Below are 20,817 nucleotides of genomic sequence, written 5' to 3' on the forward strand. Positions count from 1 at the left end.
TTTTGAATGACAATTACTCAGTCATGCAACACTGGACCTATATGAATTTTTTGTCCTTTTTTTCACACAAATGGAGCTTTCTTTTGGTGGTATTTAATCACCGCTGGGTTTTTTATTTTTTGTGCTATAAAAGAAAAAATACAGAAAATTCTGTAAAAAAATTAATTTTTCTTCGTTTCTGTTATAAAATTTAGCAGATTAGTAATTTTTTCTTCATAAATTTTGGCCAAAATTTATACCACTACATATCTTTGGTAAAAATAAGTACAAATTGGTGGATATTATTTGGTCTTTGTGAAAGTTATAGAGTCCACAAGCTATGGTGCCAATATCTGAAAATTGATCACACCTGAAGTACTGACGGCCTATTTCAATTCTTGAGACCCTAGCATGCCAGAAAAGTACAAATACCCCCCCAAATGACCCCTTTTTGGAAAGAAGACATTCCAAGGTATTTAGTAAGAGGCATGATGAGTTTTTTGAAGTTGTCATTTTTTCCCACAATTCTTTGCAAAATCAAGATTTTTTTTTTTTCACAAAATTGTCATATTATCAGTTTATTTCTCACACAGCACATGCATACCACAAATTACACCCCAAAACACATTCTGCTATTACTCCCGAGTACGGTGATACCACATGTGTGAGACTTTTACACAGTGTGGCCACATACAGAGGCCCAACATGCATGGAGCGCCATCAGGCGTTCTGGAGCACCCAGGACAATTCTGACATTTCTCTCCTACATGTAAAAATCATCATTAATTTGCTAGAAAATTACATCGAATCCCAAAACATTATATATGTTTTTTTAGTAAACACCCTGGAGAATACAATGGTGGTCGTTGCAACTTTTTATCTCGCACGGTATTTGCGCAGCAATTTTTCGAATGCTTTTTTTTGGAAAAAAAACTGTTTTGTGCTTAAAAAAAAAAAAAAAAAAAACAGTAAAGTTAGCCCAATTTTTACATAATGTGAAAGATGAAGTTACACAGAGTAAATCGATACCTAACATGTCACTCTTCAAAATTGCACAGGCTTGTGGAATGGCGCCAAACATCGCTACTTAAAAATCCCCATAGGCGACGATTTTTTTTTTTTTTACTGGTTATATGTTTTGAGTTACAGAGGAGGTCTAGGGCTAGAATTATTGCTCTCGCTCTAACGTTCGCAGCGATACCTCACATGTGTGGTTTGAACACCGTTTTCATATGTGGGCGGGACTTACGTATGCGTTCGCTTCTGCATGCGAGCACATGGGGACAGGGGCGCTTTAAAAAAAAATAAAAAATGTATTGTTCATTTTACTTTATTTATTTTAGTTTGACATTTTTTTCCCCAAAAATAAATTTTTTGATCACTTTTATTCCTATTACAAGGAATGTAAACATCCCTTGTAATAGGAATATGGCATGACAGGTCCTCTTTACAGTGAGATATGGGGTCAATAAGACCCCGCATCTCATCTCTAAGCTGGAAAGCCTGAAAAAAAAAAAAAGATTCTGGATTTGATCATATTGGCGAGTCGGTAGAAGCACCGGAGGGCGGCGGGAGGGGGGTGTCTATGGCTGGGTATTGCAGGGTATCACCGACTATGGCTGGGTATCTCAGAGTATGGCTGGGTATCTCAGAGTATGGCGTTGCAGAGTATTGCGTTGCAGGATATTGGAGGGTGTTGTAGAGCATTGCAGAGTGTTGCACGGTATTGGCGGGTGTTGCAGAGCATTGCAGAGTGTTGCAGGGTATTGGTGGGTGTTGCAGAGCATTGCAGAGTGTTGCAGAGTGTTGCAGGGTATTGGCGGGTGTTGCAGAGCATTGCAGAGCATTGCAGGGTAATGCAGAGTATTGCAGGGTATTGCAGAGTAATGCAGAGTAATGCAGGGTATTGCAGAGTATTGCAGGGTATTGCAGAGTATTGCAGGGTATTGCAGAGTATTGCAGGGTATTGCAGAGTATTGCAGAGTAATGCAGAGTAATGCAGGGTATTGCAGAGTAATGCAGAGTAATGCAGGGTATTGCAGGGTATTGCAGGGTATTGCAGAGTAATGCAGAGTAATGGCAGGGTATTGCAGAGTATTTGCAGGGAATTGAGGGGTTAATTTTCGGTGAGCAGCGATGTGGGCACTGCAGATGACACCGATCTCTTCCCCCTCCGCTGTTCCGATCGGTACAGAGAGGGGGAGGGAGGAACCGGTGTCATAACATGACACCGGTTTGTTTACAAGTGATCACTCCGTCATTTGACGGAGCGATCACGTGGTAAATGGCCGCTATGAGCGGTCACGGATGCTCTCGAGTGCGCGCCCCAGGGGGCGCGCGAGAACGGAATTCTGGGAGGACGTCATATGACGGCCTCCCAGAGTTAAGAAACCGCCCTGTAGCCGTCATTCGGCTATAGGGCGGTTATTAAGTGGTTAAAGAGATTCTCTCCTTCAATAATCTGTCTTCAGAAAACTCATTTACACTTATACTCTGCATTACTTAAAGAGGAAGCAGTTTAATACTCTATATCACTCTACACATACATCATACTCTAGAGGAGTTTCTTTACTTATATCTAATAGAGGGGATGTTCTATGTAGATAGGTTAAGGAGGACAGTAAAGGCCGTTTTATGCATGGTTATTATTAGGGGACTTTAACAACTATATCAGGGATATGCAATTAGTGGACCTCAAACTGTTGCAGAACTACAAGTCCCAGGCATAGCAAGACTCTGACAGCCAGAAGCATGACACCCAGAGGCATGATGGGACTTGTAGTTTTGCAACAGCTGGAGATATATCCCTGAACTATATGGATCCCTCAATAGGTAAATATCATTAATTGGATAAGCAAATTCTGTCAGGGTCTACGGCCTTTGCTAGATATGTAGCAAAGGTAGGGTTGATAGATCTCTGGAGACAGCACAATTCAACAAGTAGGCAATTTTCATGTTTTTCTAGTACCCATAAAACTCTATCTAGAATAGACTTGGCCTTGGGAACTTACCCCCTGTTACCATATCTTCGTGAAATCAAATATGAGGCTAGGGGTATATCAGACCACTCTTTAAATTCTCTTTTAGGACTAGTCCAGGGTGCACTTTTTGGAAGGTGAACCCATCAGGGTTTACTTCCTCTTTAATAGCCTTCATTATATCTGCCAACATAGTTACAAGCTCTACGTTTGAATTATTTGAGGTATTTAATGTATTTGAGTATTTAAGAGAGGTATTATGTAGGCCATTCTCTGAAGAAGCATTACTCAACCGGTTGATCCCATAGAGCTGCCTCTCCCTCCATACCCTGGATTGTAGCTGGTCCCACCGAAACTCCCTCTATGGCTAATCCTTGCATTAAGCTGGAAACTGTGGTCAGAGGTTCACCTTTAGCCATAGTAGGTATATGGGCAAATTTCTCAAGCCGAGCGGTGATGTCTTGAGGCCTGTCCTTCAGAGAGCACTGAGGTGTGGAGGACACTCAGTAATAGAGTGATCAGCAGCCTCTGTGTCTTTCTTATCCCACCGTGTCATCCTGGCAGGCTCGCACTGGTCCACTCTTTATCACCGTTCCCTCGTTCTACGCACACCCTAAACACGGATGGTGATGTTATAGTGGGGGGGGGGGGGGGTACGGCGGGAGGTAACTGAGCCAACTGGGAAGTAAGCAAGCCAACTGGAGCCGGGAAGGAGGCCGAGAGCAAGCAAGGGACAAGCCGACAGACGAGGACAGCAATCCGACAGACACAACCAGAACTTACGTGGCGCTGGTGTGGCTCAGTGTACCATTGATGTCTGGTTAAAGGTTAGAAGTGAGGATCAGCAGAGGAGCTCTATCCTGCACGTCCTCTTACATCGCACATCCTCTCTCACTGCCGTGCCACGCCCCTGCTTTACTACATACACCAGGTGTCCCATCATTAAATTTCAGTTGTGAACCACCACAGTGCATCCTGTATATTGGTAGAAAAGTATACTTGATGGATCAGTCGCTGTAGCCAGGGAGGTAGGGTGCAGGAGCTTGAAAAAAAAGCATGCTGCAGGGGGCAGGAGCTCACTTGAGAAACTTGCTGAAGGGGGCAGGGTGCACAGGTGACATCATTGGTTGCTACTATGCCGGCGGTACTTTCAGCCAATGACAGTAATGCAGCGGGGGTCTAGCACTGCAGACTGGGGGGTTGACGGTCTGGACAGGAACGTAATTCAGTCTGGGTCCTGACTGTCTGCCATTTAATGAAGGCTAGTTTAGGGTATGTGGAGCGAGATTTGAACATAGTGGCCCCAAACACTATCTACCAGGCTGGCCTATGTACCAGTAGCTGTTCTGTTGTGTTGTAAAATTGTTAATGATCTGATTACATGGATGTGCACCGTCCCATACCTTGAAATCATCCTTGCCCCATCTTGCATTCCTTGTTTAAAGCCAACTCCCCCCGCCTCCAGTCCCTAAACAGTTACTAAAGTCCTGGTATAAAAACACATCTTGTGGAATACCGTCAAAATTTCCTTTTTTCCCCAAACTATTGTACCAGTTTTAGAGTCCAATCCCTTCTCATCTCATCACACATACTTTGCTACTTGCAAATTCAAGTAGTCAACTTTATCTGAGGATCCACTAGACCCAGATTTTAAAGAAATGTATTAAATTAAAAAAACTAAATCCAGATTAGGACATGGTGTTCCCAATATCTCCTACGTTTGTACACCTGCTTAAATTCCCACCCCCCACCCCCCCCAGTTCACTTTCATTTTGTGGACTTAATAGACTTGAAAAATGTGGTTTATATCAACCATATGCCTTCTCCTCTGGATTAACCAATTCACTACGCTTCCAGCCCCTTGACCCAATCCTAGCCCACACTCTTTAGATCTGGGACTATTAAATATTTGGCATGCTTGAAATCTCCCCACCTTTCACTCTTACAGATTTTTAATTGCCCCCCCCGTTCCGTAAAACCCCCAGAGCTATCGATGGTGGTATATGTGAGGCCGCACTATGATACATTCTCTATTAGATACACATAGAGTTCGCACCTTTCCACAGCTTAAAGACTCCCACTACATTCCCAGCACTGAACTATTCTATTATCTTCAAATCTGTCACCTAGTGGACTCATACCTTAAAAAACATTAGTACCCAACCATTTGAATCAAAATGTAAATCTTGCCCAACAACTCAGGGACTGGTCTCTTTACTCTATACTCTTGAATAACTCCTACAATCTATCTCCATTATAGTGCCCACAGTGGGAACTGGATTTTAACGCCACTCTCTCCTCCTGAGGACTCGAATAACATATGGTTGTTCTTTTTCAAATGCTTGTGCAATGTGCTCACCTTGGAAAATTCTTATAAAATATTGTCACAATGGTATTATACTCCTGTCAGAATAGCCCAGCTTTTACCTTTTTACCCATTCACATTCTTTTGGGGGTGCTTTGATCTGGGAGACACAAAGCACATTTGGTGGACATGTCCCAAAGTCAACCATTATGGATTTGGGTATACACCATGGTCAATATAGTCCTCTAAGTCAACTTTCATAAAGATCCACGGGAAGTCATCGTAAAGAAAGCCCACTTGCAATATTCTGCACCTAACTACATTCTAATTGTACTTGCAAAATAGACTGCCCAAAACTAGCCCCCTCAATACGTTGGCCTCTGGGGTACTTTCTCCTTAACCCTCCTCCCACCTACTCCACTCTCAACCCATCCCTGCTTCTTGCTTCTATTCCTCTTCTCTTTTCTTTCCATCTTTCTTCTCCACTTATCCTCTATCTACATAGCCCTCCCCAGCATTATGTGCAGAAGGGCGCTCTGACTTATCTTTGCCTATCTCTTTCTTAACAGTACAGCTTTTATAGTCTCATTCTCCACTTCTGAAGACACCATTAATCCAGATTAATAAAGTCAACTGGCTTAGACTTCTGTGACAATGTCTCATTCAGTTGATCCCAATAACATACCCGCAAAAACCTAGGGCAGATATGTCATTTGATGGTCCTGCTTGCCGATTGCCATAACCTGTTCTATGCATTGGCGTGTGCTGGGTGTGCCTGAGCACACCCTAATCACGCTGTGCATGTACCTCCCAACTTCCCTATACTGGGTAGAATTGTTCTGAGATTTTCATTAAATCCCAGTGTCCTGCCAATCCAGGCTAAATCCCAGAATCCTGTGCTGGAACACCAATCATAGCCCACCCCCTACTCCTCATGCCGTCCTTTAGTACTTGCCCCCTCATCGGCATAAACAGTGCCGATGAGGGGGCAGGCAGTTTCCTCTGTAGCTGCCTGTAACAAGTGCAGCTGCAAGAGAGATACAGAAAGAGAATTGATATACTTCTGTTCTTTTCCCTGGCTGAGGGAATCGCAGCTCCAGCTCTTCTCCCCCTTCTCATATTCCCTAGTCCAGTAGGTGGGATATGATTAGCTTTAATTTAGCTCCACCTACTGGATCAGGGAATAGGAGAAGGGGGGTGAAGAGCTGAAGTAGTTTGATAGAAAACAAACACTCCTGCGCACAAGTGGATCACCAGGTGGACTACGTTTCGGAGCGGATAATGCCTCAGGCCTTGCTGCCCTCAGGGATAGGGGTGCCCTAGCAATCAGTAGGAAAAATAAAAAAGGGGCGCACCTACCTTGTGCATTATCCTCAGATATATTTTATTTAAAAGTAAATCATAGAACTACTCACAAACAATTGAGAGAAAATGTGCAATACAAATAGTTTCCAGATTACAGAAATTGGTCTAAAAACTACAGACTTCAGATGGTAACAGAGGAGGTTTCAAGGTCTGTTTCCAGTTGACGCATTTCGAAGGATTACCTTCTTCCTCAGACCCGAGCAGTGTTATCTCCTTTAGCTACCCATATACAGTATCTCACAAATGTGAGTACACCCCTCACATTTTTGTAAATATTTTATTATATCTTTTCATGTGACAACACTGAAGAAATTACTCTTTGCTACAATGTAATGTAGTGAGTGTACAGCTTGTATAACAGTGTAAATTTGCTGTCCCCTCAAAATAATTCAACACACAGCCATTAATGTCTAAACTGCCGGCAACAAAAGTGAGTACACCCCTAAGTGAAAATGTCCAAACTGGGCTCAAAGTGTCAATATTTTGTGTGGCCACCATTATTTTCCAGCACTGGCTTAACTCTCTTGTGCATGTAGTTCACCAGAACTTCACAGGTTTCCACTGGAGTCCTCTTCCACTCCTCCATGACGACATCAAATTTACACTGGCTGTAAACTCACTACTTTACATTGTAGCAAAGTGTAATTTCGTCAGTGTTGTCACATGAAAAGATATAATAACTATATTTACAAAAAATGTGAGGGGTGTACCCACTTTTGTGAGATACTGTATATATACACATATGCACCAATATGCATTCAAACGGGAACCTCCCAGAGGGGCCCAGAGACACCTCCCATTTCTGTGAGTGGCCCACGGCCAAAAAGTAATGCCCACTAGAGGATGGTAGTAAGATCCACATGGATGAAGCAATTGATTGATGACTACAGGGGACAGCATATCTGGCAAGGAACAAAAGGCTAGCAGCCATCAATATCGATTAACTGGTGTAAATGCCCAATCTAGATATAGTGTGGAAAGTAGGGGGGGGGGGGGCAGATGATGACATTTCCTCCCTAAACTAACGTTACTACACAAGGCTCACCCAGTCGTTGCAGCACTGGCACATATCACCACCAGGGGAGACCAGACTCACCAATCCATAACCAAAATAGGTTTGCCAGCCATTAATGTATATAAGATATGTGTGCGTACCTATAGGTGGTATGTGCAGAAAGTGACAAAAGAGTTACATAAGTTGATAAAATACCAAATATCAAGTAAATCAAATGGTCTAAAAATCAATTCAATGAATAAAAGATCAATATCAAAGATAATATTAATAACAATATCCTCATTAAAAATAGGTATTAGAGAGATGATATATAAAAAGTAATAACATATGTACAGACATAGAAATGGGCCACAATGGACATCATTTAAATGGCGCTACGGAGTGGAGATCCTCCATATGGAGCTGGTGACCTATTTTGGCTCTGGATTGGTGAGTCTGGTCTCCCCTGGTGGTGATATGTGCCAGTGCTGCAACGACTGGGTGAGCCTTATGTAGTAATGTTAGTTTAGGGGGGCACTGATTATCTGGCCCCCTACTTTCCACACTACATCTAGATTGGGCGTGCTATATATATAAAATTGTCTTTTTGTTTACACCAGTTCATCGATATTAATAGCTGCTAGCCAATTGTTCCTTGCCAGATATGCTTCCCCCTGTATTCGACATCAATCAATTGCTTCATCTATGTGGGTCTTACTACCATCCTTTAGTGGGCGTTACTTTTTGGCCGTGGGCTACTCATAGAGGTGGGCGGTGTCTCTGGGCCACTCTGGGAGCTTCCTGTTTGAATGCATATTGGTGCATATGTGTGTGTGTGTGTATACGTATATATATATATATATATATATATATGGGTAGCTGAAGGAGATAACACTGCTGGGCTCTGAGAAAGAAGGTAATCCTTTGAAACGCGTCAACCGGCAGTGACCCTTGAAATCTCCGTTGTTTTTAGACTGATTGCTGTCATCTGGAGGCTATTTGTATTGCAAGTTCTCTCCCATTTGTTTGTGAGTACTTTTATGATTTACTTTTAAATAAAATATATCTGAGCATAATGCACAAGGTTGGTGTGCCCCTTTTTCTTTTTCCCTCCGAAGAGTTGAAGTACCCTGAGTAATGTGCAGAGTCCATGGAGAAAAGAAGTAAGCAGTGCAGAGGTGAGACAGATAGTCATTTACTACACTCTGCGTCACTACCTAAACTCTGCCTCTGTACTGACCTTTGAACATTGTAGTAAGTGACACAGAGCTCAGAAGTGGCTCAGGGGTCAGTAGTAAGTGAGGCAAAGTTCAGGGGTCAGTAGTAATTAATGAAGAGTGCAAGGAGTCAGCAGTAATAAACAGTGAGTTTGCCTTTCAGACTAATGTAGTGGTTTTCCCGCACCATGGGTACAGTGCAGCGTTTCACGATTTTTGTATGGGTAAGCTGTTTTTAGCCATAGACTTCAATTCTGTCCCATGGTTTTGATGCGCTTTTTGAAAGCACACCAAAATCTCACTTTCAGTTTTTGGTTTCAGAAAGTGCACCAAAACCACCGGACATAATAGAAGTCCATAGTCACAGCAAAACGCACCTAACCCACGTAAGAAACGTGGGTACACTGCGCTGCACTCATGGTGTGGGAAATCTGTGTGAAGAGCGTGCGAAAGAGGCCTAATGGGGTAAGACCAAAATCCTATTGGTTGGGTAAAGGAAAGCTTTGTTTTATTTAACCACATCGTTTAGCCACACCAAGCATTCCCTTTTGGCTTTGAGCTTTGGTTGCACACCCTAATTTAATAGGCTGCCCACACCTATGGTCCTATGCAACATGTCTATTTTTTTGGCATGTATAATCATGTTACCTATTACACTTCTATGTTCAGCTTGTTCTACCTTGTCAACATATTGCTCTTTTTCTTAATAAAAAATAATATATAATCAAAGTGAAATAAAACTCTGTACATCAAGGTTCTTAGAGGTAGCCTAATTTGTTGTATGGGTAGCTCTCAAGCTTTGAAATGGAAAAAAATACATCACCACAATAGCTCTTCTCTCTCTCCAAATTTTAGGCAGCTCCTCCTCCCAACTTGAGAGTGTAACAATTATAGGAGATAATGCTAATGGATGTGTTTTATTGACATCTGCATCCAGTGCCACCTTTATTTGTCCAAACATGTCATTTTTATTCTAGAATGCCTGATAAGAAACACAAGTGTATTATTTAAACAAAGCCTATTTATTATTTCACTTGTGATTTTGTGAAGAAAACTAGATACAAATACTGTTAGTTGGGTTTTAGGACAGGTATGGAAAACGCTCCACAAGTGCACCTGTAGTGATTGCTAAACTTTTGTATGTTTTTAATCAAAATCACAAAAAAAAACACCACAACATAAAAATAGAGCATCTGTTATAGACTCTATTCAATAAGAGCTCCATCAAAAATTCTACCACTTTGGGAGTGGAAGACTATAAGCAACCCGCTTTCCTCCAAAACATACATGTCAAAAGGTATATAACGTCATGAGCACATCTCAACTAACCACAGGGTCAGTCATATTAAGGGTTCCTACTGTACATGGATATTTTTGTAAGCCACTGCAAAGATACTTCGCTTACCGAAAAGCAGCATCATACCACAGTTTGTTGCAATACATACCCCTAATTAATAAATCTTTAATAGGGTGTCTGGCTTTTATATCCATTTTGTTCTGGAAACCAATATGTAGCCTAATATTTAAATAGAAATGGGTTAAAGTTCTGTTCTGAGCTACAGTTGGAGACCTAGAATCAGAGCAAGGTTCAGGCAGACTGATACCACACATTATTCTGACAGCAATGAAATAAGCCAAATGGGGCTAAAATAGGGGTATGAGGTTGAGTGTTGATTACATCAGCCTGAACTAAGTGAAAATTAAATTTTAAAGAGAACGAAAAACTTGGTGAATAATGTGGGAGGAAAATATTTTGAACAAGGGCAAAGGTACAATTCTGATTTACTTCAATGTCTCAATTACAGGGACTTAGGTTAAGGTTTTATGATATGAATTCCCAACTACAGGTGTCACTGCTGCCACAATCTCAGCATGTGTATTGGTGAGATGACTCCAAAGAAGTGTAATCTAAGGCAACGCACTGGCATCAGCACATACAGGACTTGGAGAAAAGTGCTGAGCAGGGGACTATTAAATGAACAGTGGCTTAATGGGATCATCAGTTTTGCACCCCCCCCCCCCCCCCACGTCATCCTGGAATTATTCTTTAATTTCTTTAGTAAGGCAAAGGTAAGGTAAAATGTATTGATTATGAATACAGTGAAAAAACACACAGCGACCAATCAAATTTCAATTTACTATAGTCAAATTAGAAAGATGAAATTGGGTTGCCACTGGTTACTGCAAGTTGCACATAACCACTGCACAATTCTTCAGAATCCTTGTAAATAAATCTGTAAAATAGGTCCCATCGTTTCAAAATCTGAACTGTTGTTCCTTTTAGAATCGGAGTCTCATAAATGTGGGAAATGAAAGACCCTTTCATACACAAATTCTAAAGCCCATCCATTTCAAATCACTTACGATACCTTCAGCCAATTATACTGTTGATGTGAAGGATGATGAACCAAAGGTAGCTTCTTTTGTTTGATATTTCTGACTCATACTAATTCTGAGTCATAAAAAAAAAAAAACATTCAAACAAGGTATCATCTGTAGAAGCAGTTCTTCTCTATATGAGATTGATGTTTGCAGATGTCGGCTACCCTTGACACAGCCTCCCAGAGAGTAAATACTTGGCTAGCAGTTAAGCCAGGGGTGCTGTAGGCACTGAGCGGCTGTGGCCCTTTTTTCTGGAATAAACTCTAACATAGGCAACAGAAAGTCTGAAAACTGAGTGGCTTCTTCCAATGACCACTCATATTTTTCCACCAAGACATCAAACAGGCCCCAGTGCTTGAGATTGTGTATATGCCGAAGCTCTCCTGCGGAAAATAAGAGGATATAGTTGCATCATATGTTATTTCATAACTTGCAATACTTATAAGATAAGAACAATATGAAAACTGTACATCAAAATATCAACAGATCTGGATATATTTGTTAAATTATAGGAAGTCTCAGTGTTTCCTATAAAATTCAAGCTTGGCCTGGCCATCTCCTGGCCTCTTCAACCTCCCAAATTTATTTTAACGATGAACACTCCCCTTGACAAGGTGGGGAGGTTTGAGTCATTTGCAAAACAATATTTAGGGTGTTTATAACCAAAGAGGTTTTTTAGTCAAACAAAAATAGCATACGTAAAATATCACAGGGGCAGGCTACCCCAAGTTCATAAATAATATATATACTCTGTTAGTGTATGTATATATATATATATATACATATACATACACACATACATACATATATATATATATATATATATATATATATATATATATATATGTATATGTAAAAAGCCGGTCTCTAAACTCATATTTCAGTTCTTGGTGGCTAGTAGCTCTAAAACATAAAGAGAGACTCTAAAACTTAGATCTCATTTATAGGTGAACTCACTGTTTCGCCTCCTTCTGACACAGGCTGTCTGCTTAAAATACAGTGGGGGAAATTATTATTTGATCTCCTGCAGATTTTGTAAGTTTGCCCACTTACAAAGAAATGAAAGGTCTATAATTTTTTTTTATCACAGGTGTATTTTAAAGGATAGAGACAAGAATATCAGCCAAAAATACAGAAAAAACACATGATACAAATGATGCAGTTCAGTGAGTAAAATAAGTATCAGATGCCCAAACAAAACATGACTTAGTACTTGACGGAGAAACCCTTGTTGGCAAGCTCAGAGGTAAGATGTTTCTTGTAGTTGGTAACCAGGTTTGCACACATCTCAGGAGGGATTTTGGTTCACTCTTCTTTACAGATCTTCCCTAAATCCTTCAGGTTTCTTGGCTGTCTCTTGGCAACTCAAAGTTTCAGCTCCCTCCATACATTTTCTATAGGAATAAGGTCTGGAGACTGACTAGGCTACTCCATGACCGTAATGAATGAATGAATGAATGAAATACTTGTATAGCGCACAATGCGAACTGAATCACCTCTAGGCGCTGTGGCGAGCTTTGATCATCTGCTAAAAGAGGAATGTCTTGAGTTTTTTCCTAAAAGCCAGGTGCTTCTTCTTGGGCCACTCCTTTGGTTGTATGTTTTGGGTTTTTGTCATGCTGGAAGACCCATCCATAACCCATCTTCAGTGTTCTGGCTGAGGGAAGAAGGTTCTCATCCAAGATTTTACAATGCATGGCCCTGCCCATTGGCACCGCAAAGTGGGCCTGTACCTTTAGCATCATGTTTCCACCTCTGTGCTTAGTCAAGGGAGGGTGTTCTTAAGGTCATAATCAGCATTTTGGCATGACTGTACATATGCCTTCTTGAGGAGGGGGATTTGCCGTGTTTTGAGGAAGAAAAAAATCTATGACCCTAAGAACACTCTACAGTCAAGCACGGAGGTGGAAACATGCTTTGGGGCTGTTTCTCTGCTAAAAGGTACAGACCAACTTTGCCGCATTGAGGGGCCAATGGATGGGGCCATGTATTGTATAATCTTGGATGAGAACCTTCTTCCCTCAGCCAGATTTTTTTCAAGCAGCCCTTGTGCCAGAGGTCCCTGTTACATATCCACTGCATGAAAACTTTGGAAACGAGTGTTTGCCAAGGATGCTAAGTGATGACTAGTAAGTAAAGCAATACATTTTAGATCTGGAGGAATACCTCGTTTCTCCACAGACTTACCTCTACGTGTAAAATACTCTCGGGAGTAACGGCCTAACAGTGCAAAGTACGGAGGGATATCTCCAAGAAGCTCAATGATGTGTGCAATATGATCTGAAATATACAAGGTTTATGCAATAGTAAAATTTTACCTAGGTAATATATTTATATGCAAGTTACAGGCATGATAAGAAAACATGAAAATCCTGGTAATGCCACCAGTCCCCGTGCTTTTCTATTTTGAACTGATTGTGCTAGGCATGGAAGAACATCTTTCCCAGTGTGGTCAGTTTTCTTCTTAGCATTCTACTTGGGAGCACAGATTATCTGTAGTCCAATGGTCACTCGTGAAAAAAAAAAAAAATATATATATATATATATATATATAGGTCCTTCTCAAAAAATTAGCATATTGTGATAAAGTTCATTATTTTCTGTAATGTACTGATAAACATTAGACTTTCATATATTTTAGATTCATTACACACAACTGAAGTAGTTCAAGCCTTTTCTTGTTTTAATATTGATGATTTTGGCATACAGCTCCTGAAAACCCAAAATTCCTATCTCAAAAAATTTGCATATTTCATCCGACCAATAAAAGAAAAGTGTTTTTAATACAAAAAAAGTCAACCTTCAAATAATTATGTTCAGTTATGCACTCAATACTTGGTCGGGAATCCTTTTGCAGAAATGACTGCTTCAATGCGGCGTGGCATGGAGGCAACCAGCCTGTGGCACTGCTGAGGTGTTATGGAGGCCCAGGATGCTTCGATAGCGGCCTTAAGCTCATCCAGAGTGTTGGGTCTTGCGTCTCTCAACTTTCTCTTCCCAATATCCCACAGATTCTCTATGGGGTTCAGGTCAGGAGAGTTGGCAGGCCAATTGAGCACAGTAATACCATGGTCAGTAAACCATTTACCAGTGGTTTTGGCACTGTGAGCAGGTGCCAGGTCGTGCTGAAAAATGAAATCTTCATCTCCATAAAGCTTTTCAGCAATCTCCTGATAGCTAGCTGCATTGACCCTGCCCTTGATAAAACACAGAGGACCAACACCAGCAGCTGACATGGCACCCCAGACCATCACTGACTGTGGGTACTTGACACTGGACCTCAGGCATTTTGGCATTTCCCTCTCCCCAGTCTTCCTCCAGACTCTGGCACCTTGATTTCCGAATGACATGCAAAATTTGCTTTCATCCGAAAAAAGTACTTTGGACCACTGAGCAACAGTCCAGTGCTGCTTCTCTGTAGCCCAGGTCAGGCGCTGCTGCCGCTGTTTCTGGTTCAAAAGTGGCTTGACCTGGGGAATGCGGCACCTGTAGCCCATTTCCTGCACACGCCTGTTCACGGTGGCTCTGGATGTTTCTACTCCAGACTCAGTCCACTGCTTCCGCAGGTCCTCCAAGGTCTGGAATCGGTCCTTCTCCACAATCTTCTTCAGGGTCCGGTCACCTCTTCTCGTTGTGCAGCGTTTTCTGCCACACTTTTTCCTTCCCACAGACTTCCCACTGAGGTGCCTTGATACAGCACTCTGGGAACAGCCTATTCGTTCAGAAATTTCTTTCTGTGTCTTACCCTCTTGCTTGAGGGTGTCAATGATGGCCTTCTGGACAGCAGTCAGGTCGGCAGTCTTACCCATGATTGCGGTTTTGAATAATGAACCAGGTTGGGAGTTTTTAAAAGCCTCAGGAATCTTTTGCAGGTGTTTAGAGTTAATTAGTTGATTCAGATGATTAGGTTAATAGCTTGTTTAGAGAACCTTTTCATGATATGCTAATTTTTTGAGATAGGAATTTTGGGTTTTCATGAGCTGTATGCCAAAATCATCAATATTAAAACAAGAAAAGGCTTGAACTACTTCAGTTGTGTGTAATGAATCTAAAATATATGAAAGTCTAATGTTTATCAGTACATTACAGAAAATAATGAACTTTATCACAATATGCTAATTTTTTGAGAAGGACCTGTATATATATATATATATATATATATATATATATATATATATATATTATTTTTTTTTTTTTTAATTATATATACATACACACACACACACACACACAACATACACGCACATGAACTTTAATGTCATCCCAGTCTTAATGTGTAGGGTTCAATATTGAGTTGGCCCAGCTGTAACAGCTTCAATTCTTCTGGGAAGGCTGTCCACAAGGTTTAGAAGTATGTCTATGGGGCCACCTCAAACTGGCTCATCCATGTCTTTATGGACCTTGCTTTGTGCACTGGTCCAAATCATTTGGTGGAGGGGGGATTGTGGTGTGGGGTTGCTTTTCAGGGGTTGGGCTTGGCCCCTTAGTTCCAGTGAAGGAAATGTATGAGTGATTTTAAGGTGGTGGCCTGCACAGAGCCCTGACCTCAACCCCTTTGGGATGAATTAGAGCATAGACTGCCAGCCAGGCCTTCTCTTCCAACATTAGTGCTTGACCATAAAAATGCGCTTCTGGAAGAAGGGTCAAACATTCCCATAGACACACTCCTAATCCTTGTGGAAAGCCTTCCCCGAAGATTTGAAGCTGTTATAGCTGCAAAGGGTGAGCCAATTTAATATTGAATCCTACGAACAAATACTAGGATGCCATTAAAGTTCATGTGCGTGTACAGGCAAGCATCCCAATGCTTTTGACAACATAGTGTGTATAATATATATATATATATATATATATATATATATATATATGTATATGTATATACACATACACACACAGTATCTTCATATTTTAGTAAATATTTTATTATATCTTTTCATGTGACAACACTGAAGAAATTACTCTTTGCTACAATGTAAAGTAGTAAGTGTACAGTTTGTATAACCATGTAAATTTGTCGTCCCCTCAAAATAACTCAACAAACAGCCATTAATGTCTAAACCACTGCCAACAAAAGTGAGTACACCCCTAAGTGAAAATGTCCAAATTGGGCCCATTTAAACCATTTTCCCTTCCTGGTGTCATGTGACTCGTTAATTTTACAAGGTCTTAGGTGTGAATGGGGAGCAGGTATGGTAAATTTGGTGCTCTCACTCTCTCATACTGGAAGTTCAACATGGCACCTCATGGAAAAGAACTCTCTGAGGATCTGAAAAAAAGAATTGTTGCTCTACATAAAGATGGCCTAGGCCATAAGAAGATTGCCAAGACCCTGAAAATGAGCTAAAGCACAGTGGCCAAGACCATACAGCAGCTTATTAGAACAGGTTCCACTCAGAACAGGCCCCGCCATGGTCAAACAAAGAAGTTTAGTGCACGTGCTCAGTGTTATATCCAGAGGTTGTCTCTGGGAAATAGATGTATGAGTGCTGCCAGCATTGCTGCAGAGGTTGAATGGGTGGGGGGGTCAGCCTATCAGTGCTCAGACCGTACGTCATGCACTGAATCAAATTGGTCTGCATGGCTGTCATCCCCAGAAGAAAGCCTCTTCTAAAGATCATGCACAAGAGAGCCCGCAAACAATTTGCTGAAGACAAGCAGACTAAAGCCCCATACACAGTATCAGATTTTCTGCTGATTTTTTCTTTCAGTTTTACCAAAACCATGTAATGCAAGGGCCTGCCTGATTGCATACAAATTGAAATCCTAAGATTTGACCTCATATTATATGGTTTTGGTAAATCTAAAGGGAAAAAAAAAATCAGCAGAAAATCTGATAGTGTGTATGGGACTTAAGAGACTGGGCTGCAGGGCAGTGTTCCAACATGATAACGACCCCAAACACACCTCCAAGATGACCACTGCCCTGCTAAAGAAGCTAAGGGTAAAGATGATGGACTGGCCAAGCATGTCTCCAGACCTAAACCCTATTAAGCATCTGTGGGGCATCCTCAAGCAGAAGGTAGAGGAGCTCAAGGTCTCTTCCACTCCTCCATGATAACATCATGATGCTGGTGGATGTTAGAGGACTACAGTGGCAACCTGGAAGCTATGGTGAACTCCATGCCCAAGAGGGTTAAGGGAGTGCTAGAAAATAATGGTGGTCACACAAAATATTGACACTTTGGGCCCAATTTTGACATTTTAACTTAGGGGTTGTTACGAACCCTTGTCCTCAACAGGATTATGTCCCCCTTAAATGCTTCCTTTGTCCAGTACCATCACTATCTAAGGCCCCTTAGCCCATCCAATCACCAGCCGTAACTGTGTAGGATGAACAACAACATCAAACTCCCTTTATTCAAGCACATGTTACAACAGATATACAACTCAGAGACACCCCCCCGCCTTTGGATTCAGGGTGGGTTAAACTGTCCAATAACAATAGACACACAGGTCAGGTGTATTCAAACTACTCAATAAACAGTCTTATCAGTGAGAGCTATTGGAGGAATCCCCCTCCCTCTTTCCTCACAGCAAACACACTTGCACATCCCATAATATTCGAGGCAGACAGCCACAATAGAACAATAGAATTCCACACATCCCAAATGATCACAGCAAAGAGTCCACAACAGAATGAGACAAATTATATTATGTATATATATATATTACACACACACACACACAACATTCCAGTGTGGCAGTACAGTGAGTCCGATTAGTACAGATCATAGTGGTGTTCTCAGCCACCCTGTGCCCCTAATGGACATAATTTATACATAAGAGGGCCTGGGGAAGCTGGACACAGAGTTTCCAGCCAGAGCTCTCCAAGGTAAGCTGAGTTGCACAAGCCCCCCACCCAAAGTGACTCCCGTTACACATCTCCCCTTTCGGCAGGAGACTAACACAGGAGGAGACCCCAGACGGGTTCACTCCGAAGATAGTCAGTTGTTCCAGTCCCCTAATGCCGGTATCCCCACAGTACCACAAATAAATTGCCCCAAACATAGCATTACTCACCCAGTCTACCTTTCTGAGAACATGCCCACTGCTGGAGAGAGCTGTGGACTGGCCCTTCTCCCTGGAGTCCTTTCAGCCACTGGAGAGAAGACAGGGTGACTTGGCTCATGCCATCATGCTGTTGGGGATCTGGGTCGACTGCTCAGCATCCCTGGGGTATACAAGTGTAGACCGAAGTCCCATCCATTTTTGGTAGGTAAAAATCCCCCAGTGCTTGCAAAACATGGTTGACATCCTCCTGTCTCAGTGTTGCACCAATTTCTGGGGTTGTGCCAGTGAAGTGCCATCCACTACCACAGGAACTCCATCTTCTGTTAGTTGAGAGTAGAGGCCAGAAGCACTCTGCCCTGTTGCCAGCACTTTTGCTGGGAACCCCACACTATCTGCTTTGGATAACTGTTGGGGAGGGAGGCCGACTGCCCCGGCTCCCTGGAACTCTGTAGTTGTTGCTGGTGCTGAGCAGAGGTTGGTAGCACGCTGCCTGGTTGCCACCACTTCTGCTGGGCTTAGGATAGTGGAGACCGCAGGCCCAACCACCGACACCAGATCAAGCTGCAGTTGTGAGGTGCCGATTGCATTCTCTCCTTGGGTCCTGATCTGCTGCTTGGGTGTGACCACCACCTCCTCGCCCTGGCACTCTAGAACTAACGCAGGTCTGGGGCAGAGGTCTTGGGCCCTCTGTCCGTTTGCCAGCACTTCAGCTGGGTTGGTGTCATCATTCTGGGGTGCTGTCTGCTGCTGGAACTCCCTTTCACTGGTATCGTCGTCTCCCAGGTGCACAAACCTTTGTTGAGGAGGGGGAATGGCTGCTTCCTCTCCCTGCATCTTTGAAATCCACTGGGGAAGAGAAACCACCACCTGCTTACCTCGGGCCTCCGAAACTGCCACGGGTGTGGAGCTGAGGTCTTGGACCCTCTGTCCGGAGGCCAGCACTTCAGCTGCAGAAGTTTATGGTAACTCCACCGATGCTGCTGGCAGAAAATCCCATGTCTCTGACAGTATTGTGAGAGAAAGGCCAACTGCCTCTTCTCTCAGGAATGCTGAAGCTGCTGTTGGTGCTGGGCAGAGGCTAGCAAAGTTCTACCCTGTTGTCAGCACTTCAGCTTTGGAGATGGCAATGTCTGGAGCTTCCAATGCCGATTCTCTGGCATGCTGCTGAACATGTTCTAGCAGTTTCCTGTATGCCCTTTCCAGATGCTGTTCCTGCCTTAGCAAATAGTTCAGGTCAGATTTAAGCTCGGAGACCCCTGCAAGATCAAGCACAACCTCTCTGTATTCTTGCAAGTCTTCAAGGGTAGGCCTCCCTTCATCGCCAAACACAAAACAATCTGTAAGGCTCTCCCACAGCAATCCAGGGCCGCCAAAGTCATATCCCTCCAGAGAGCATTCTGTTGCCTCCCCTAAATATTCCTGCTCTGCATGCCATTGCAGAGCCCGATAACAATTGTCTAGCCCTATCTCCTGCTGGACCAGCCTGTCCAATTCAGTCATCCATTGCTCCTGGGGCCGCTCTCCCAGGAATTGCATCCGTAACTCCCGTTGTTCATTGGGCTGTTGTTCTGGCGTTGGAAAGCACTTGCCCTGTTGCATACCAGTAACCTGGTTGGCTCTAATCCTGAGTCCTAACCAAATCTGCTGCCTGAGCTCCAGGTATTCATTTGCAGAGTCCACAGTCCTGGAGATTGATGAAAGGACAATCCGCAGCAGCCCCGGGAACTCTGATGCCAGATCCATAGCTCTGCTTGGGCAACCGAAGTCTGCTATCCCGATCTTGGATCCAGGCGGTGGTTTGGACGTGTTCACAGCCAGGAAGCACAATCCCGCTGCTACCAACCAGTTGTTGCGCTGTAAATGCTTCCTTTGTCCAGAACCAGCACTATCCAAGACCCTTTAGCCCAGTCACCAGCCGTAACTTCAGGGCAGGGTAAACTGTCCAATAACAGACACACAGGTCAGGTGTATTCAAATTACTCATCAGTAAACAGTCTTATCAGCAGGGAGGAATTCCCTTCCCTCTTTCCTCACAGCAAACACACTTACACATCCCATAATATTCGAGGCAGACAGCCACAATAGAACAAAAGAATACAGTCACACCCCAAACGATCACAGCAGAGTCCACAACAGAATGAGACAATATACAATAAAATATATTATAATATATAGAGTTTTAGGAGCTCTCCAAGGTAAGCCCAGTTTCACAAGCCCCCCACCCAGGGGTATACTCACTTTTTTTTAGGGGATATCAAATTTACACTGTTATGAAAGCTGTACACTTACTACTTTACATTGTAGCAAAGTGTCATTCCTTCAGTGTTGTCACATGAAAAGATATAATAAGATATTTACAAAAATATGAGGGGTGTACTCACTTTGTGAGATACTGACATATATATATATATATATATATACACACACACACACACACACACACTTTGCCCTAAACATAGATTTTAAACTGAATGGGTTGTTTTACAAGGTAAGGGTTCACGTATTCTTCAAGTCTAGTCTCTGTTAAGACCAGTACATCACCTTTGGCTGCTACCTTTCTTGGATGCTTAAAGTGGTTGTAAAGTC

At 42.5% G+C, this 20,817-nt stretch overlaps 1 protein-coding gene across 1 annotated transcript in view; it reads right to left on the reverse strand.

The window, feature by feature from the left end:
* Positions 1-9,841: 9,841 nt before the first annotated feature.
* SRPK3 (SRSF protein kinase 3) overlaps positions 9,842-20,817 on the reverse strand; it is a 188,301-nt gene continuing 177,325 nt past the window's right edge. The window contains exons 15-16 of the mRNA XM_077478981.1: positions 13,408-13,500; positions 9,842-11,603 (exon numbers count right to left, since the gene is read on the reverse strand). Coding sequence (XP_077335107.1) covers positions 11,419-11,603; positions 13,408-13,500 — 278 coding nt within the window. The 3' untranslated portion in view covers positions 9,842-11,418. The remainder of the gene's footprint in view (positions 11,604-13,407; positions 13,501-20,817) is intronic.

This window comes from Lithobates pipiens, unplaced genomic scaffold (genome assembly GCF_037356315.1).
Source record: "Lithobates pipiens isolate NorthernLeopardFrog02 unplaced genomic scaffold, aLitPip1_a1.2 Scaffold_1, whole genome shotgun sequence".
NCBI classification, from domain to species: domain Eukaryota; kingdom Metazoa; phylum Chordata; class Amphibia; order Anura; family Ranidae; genus Lithobates; species Lithobates pipiens.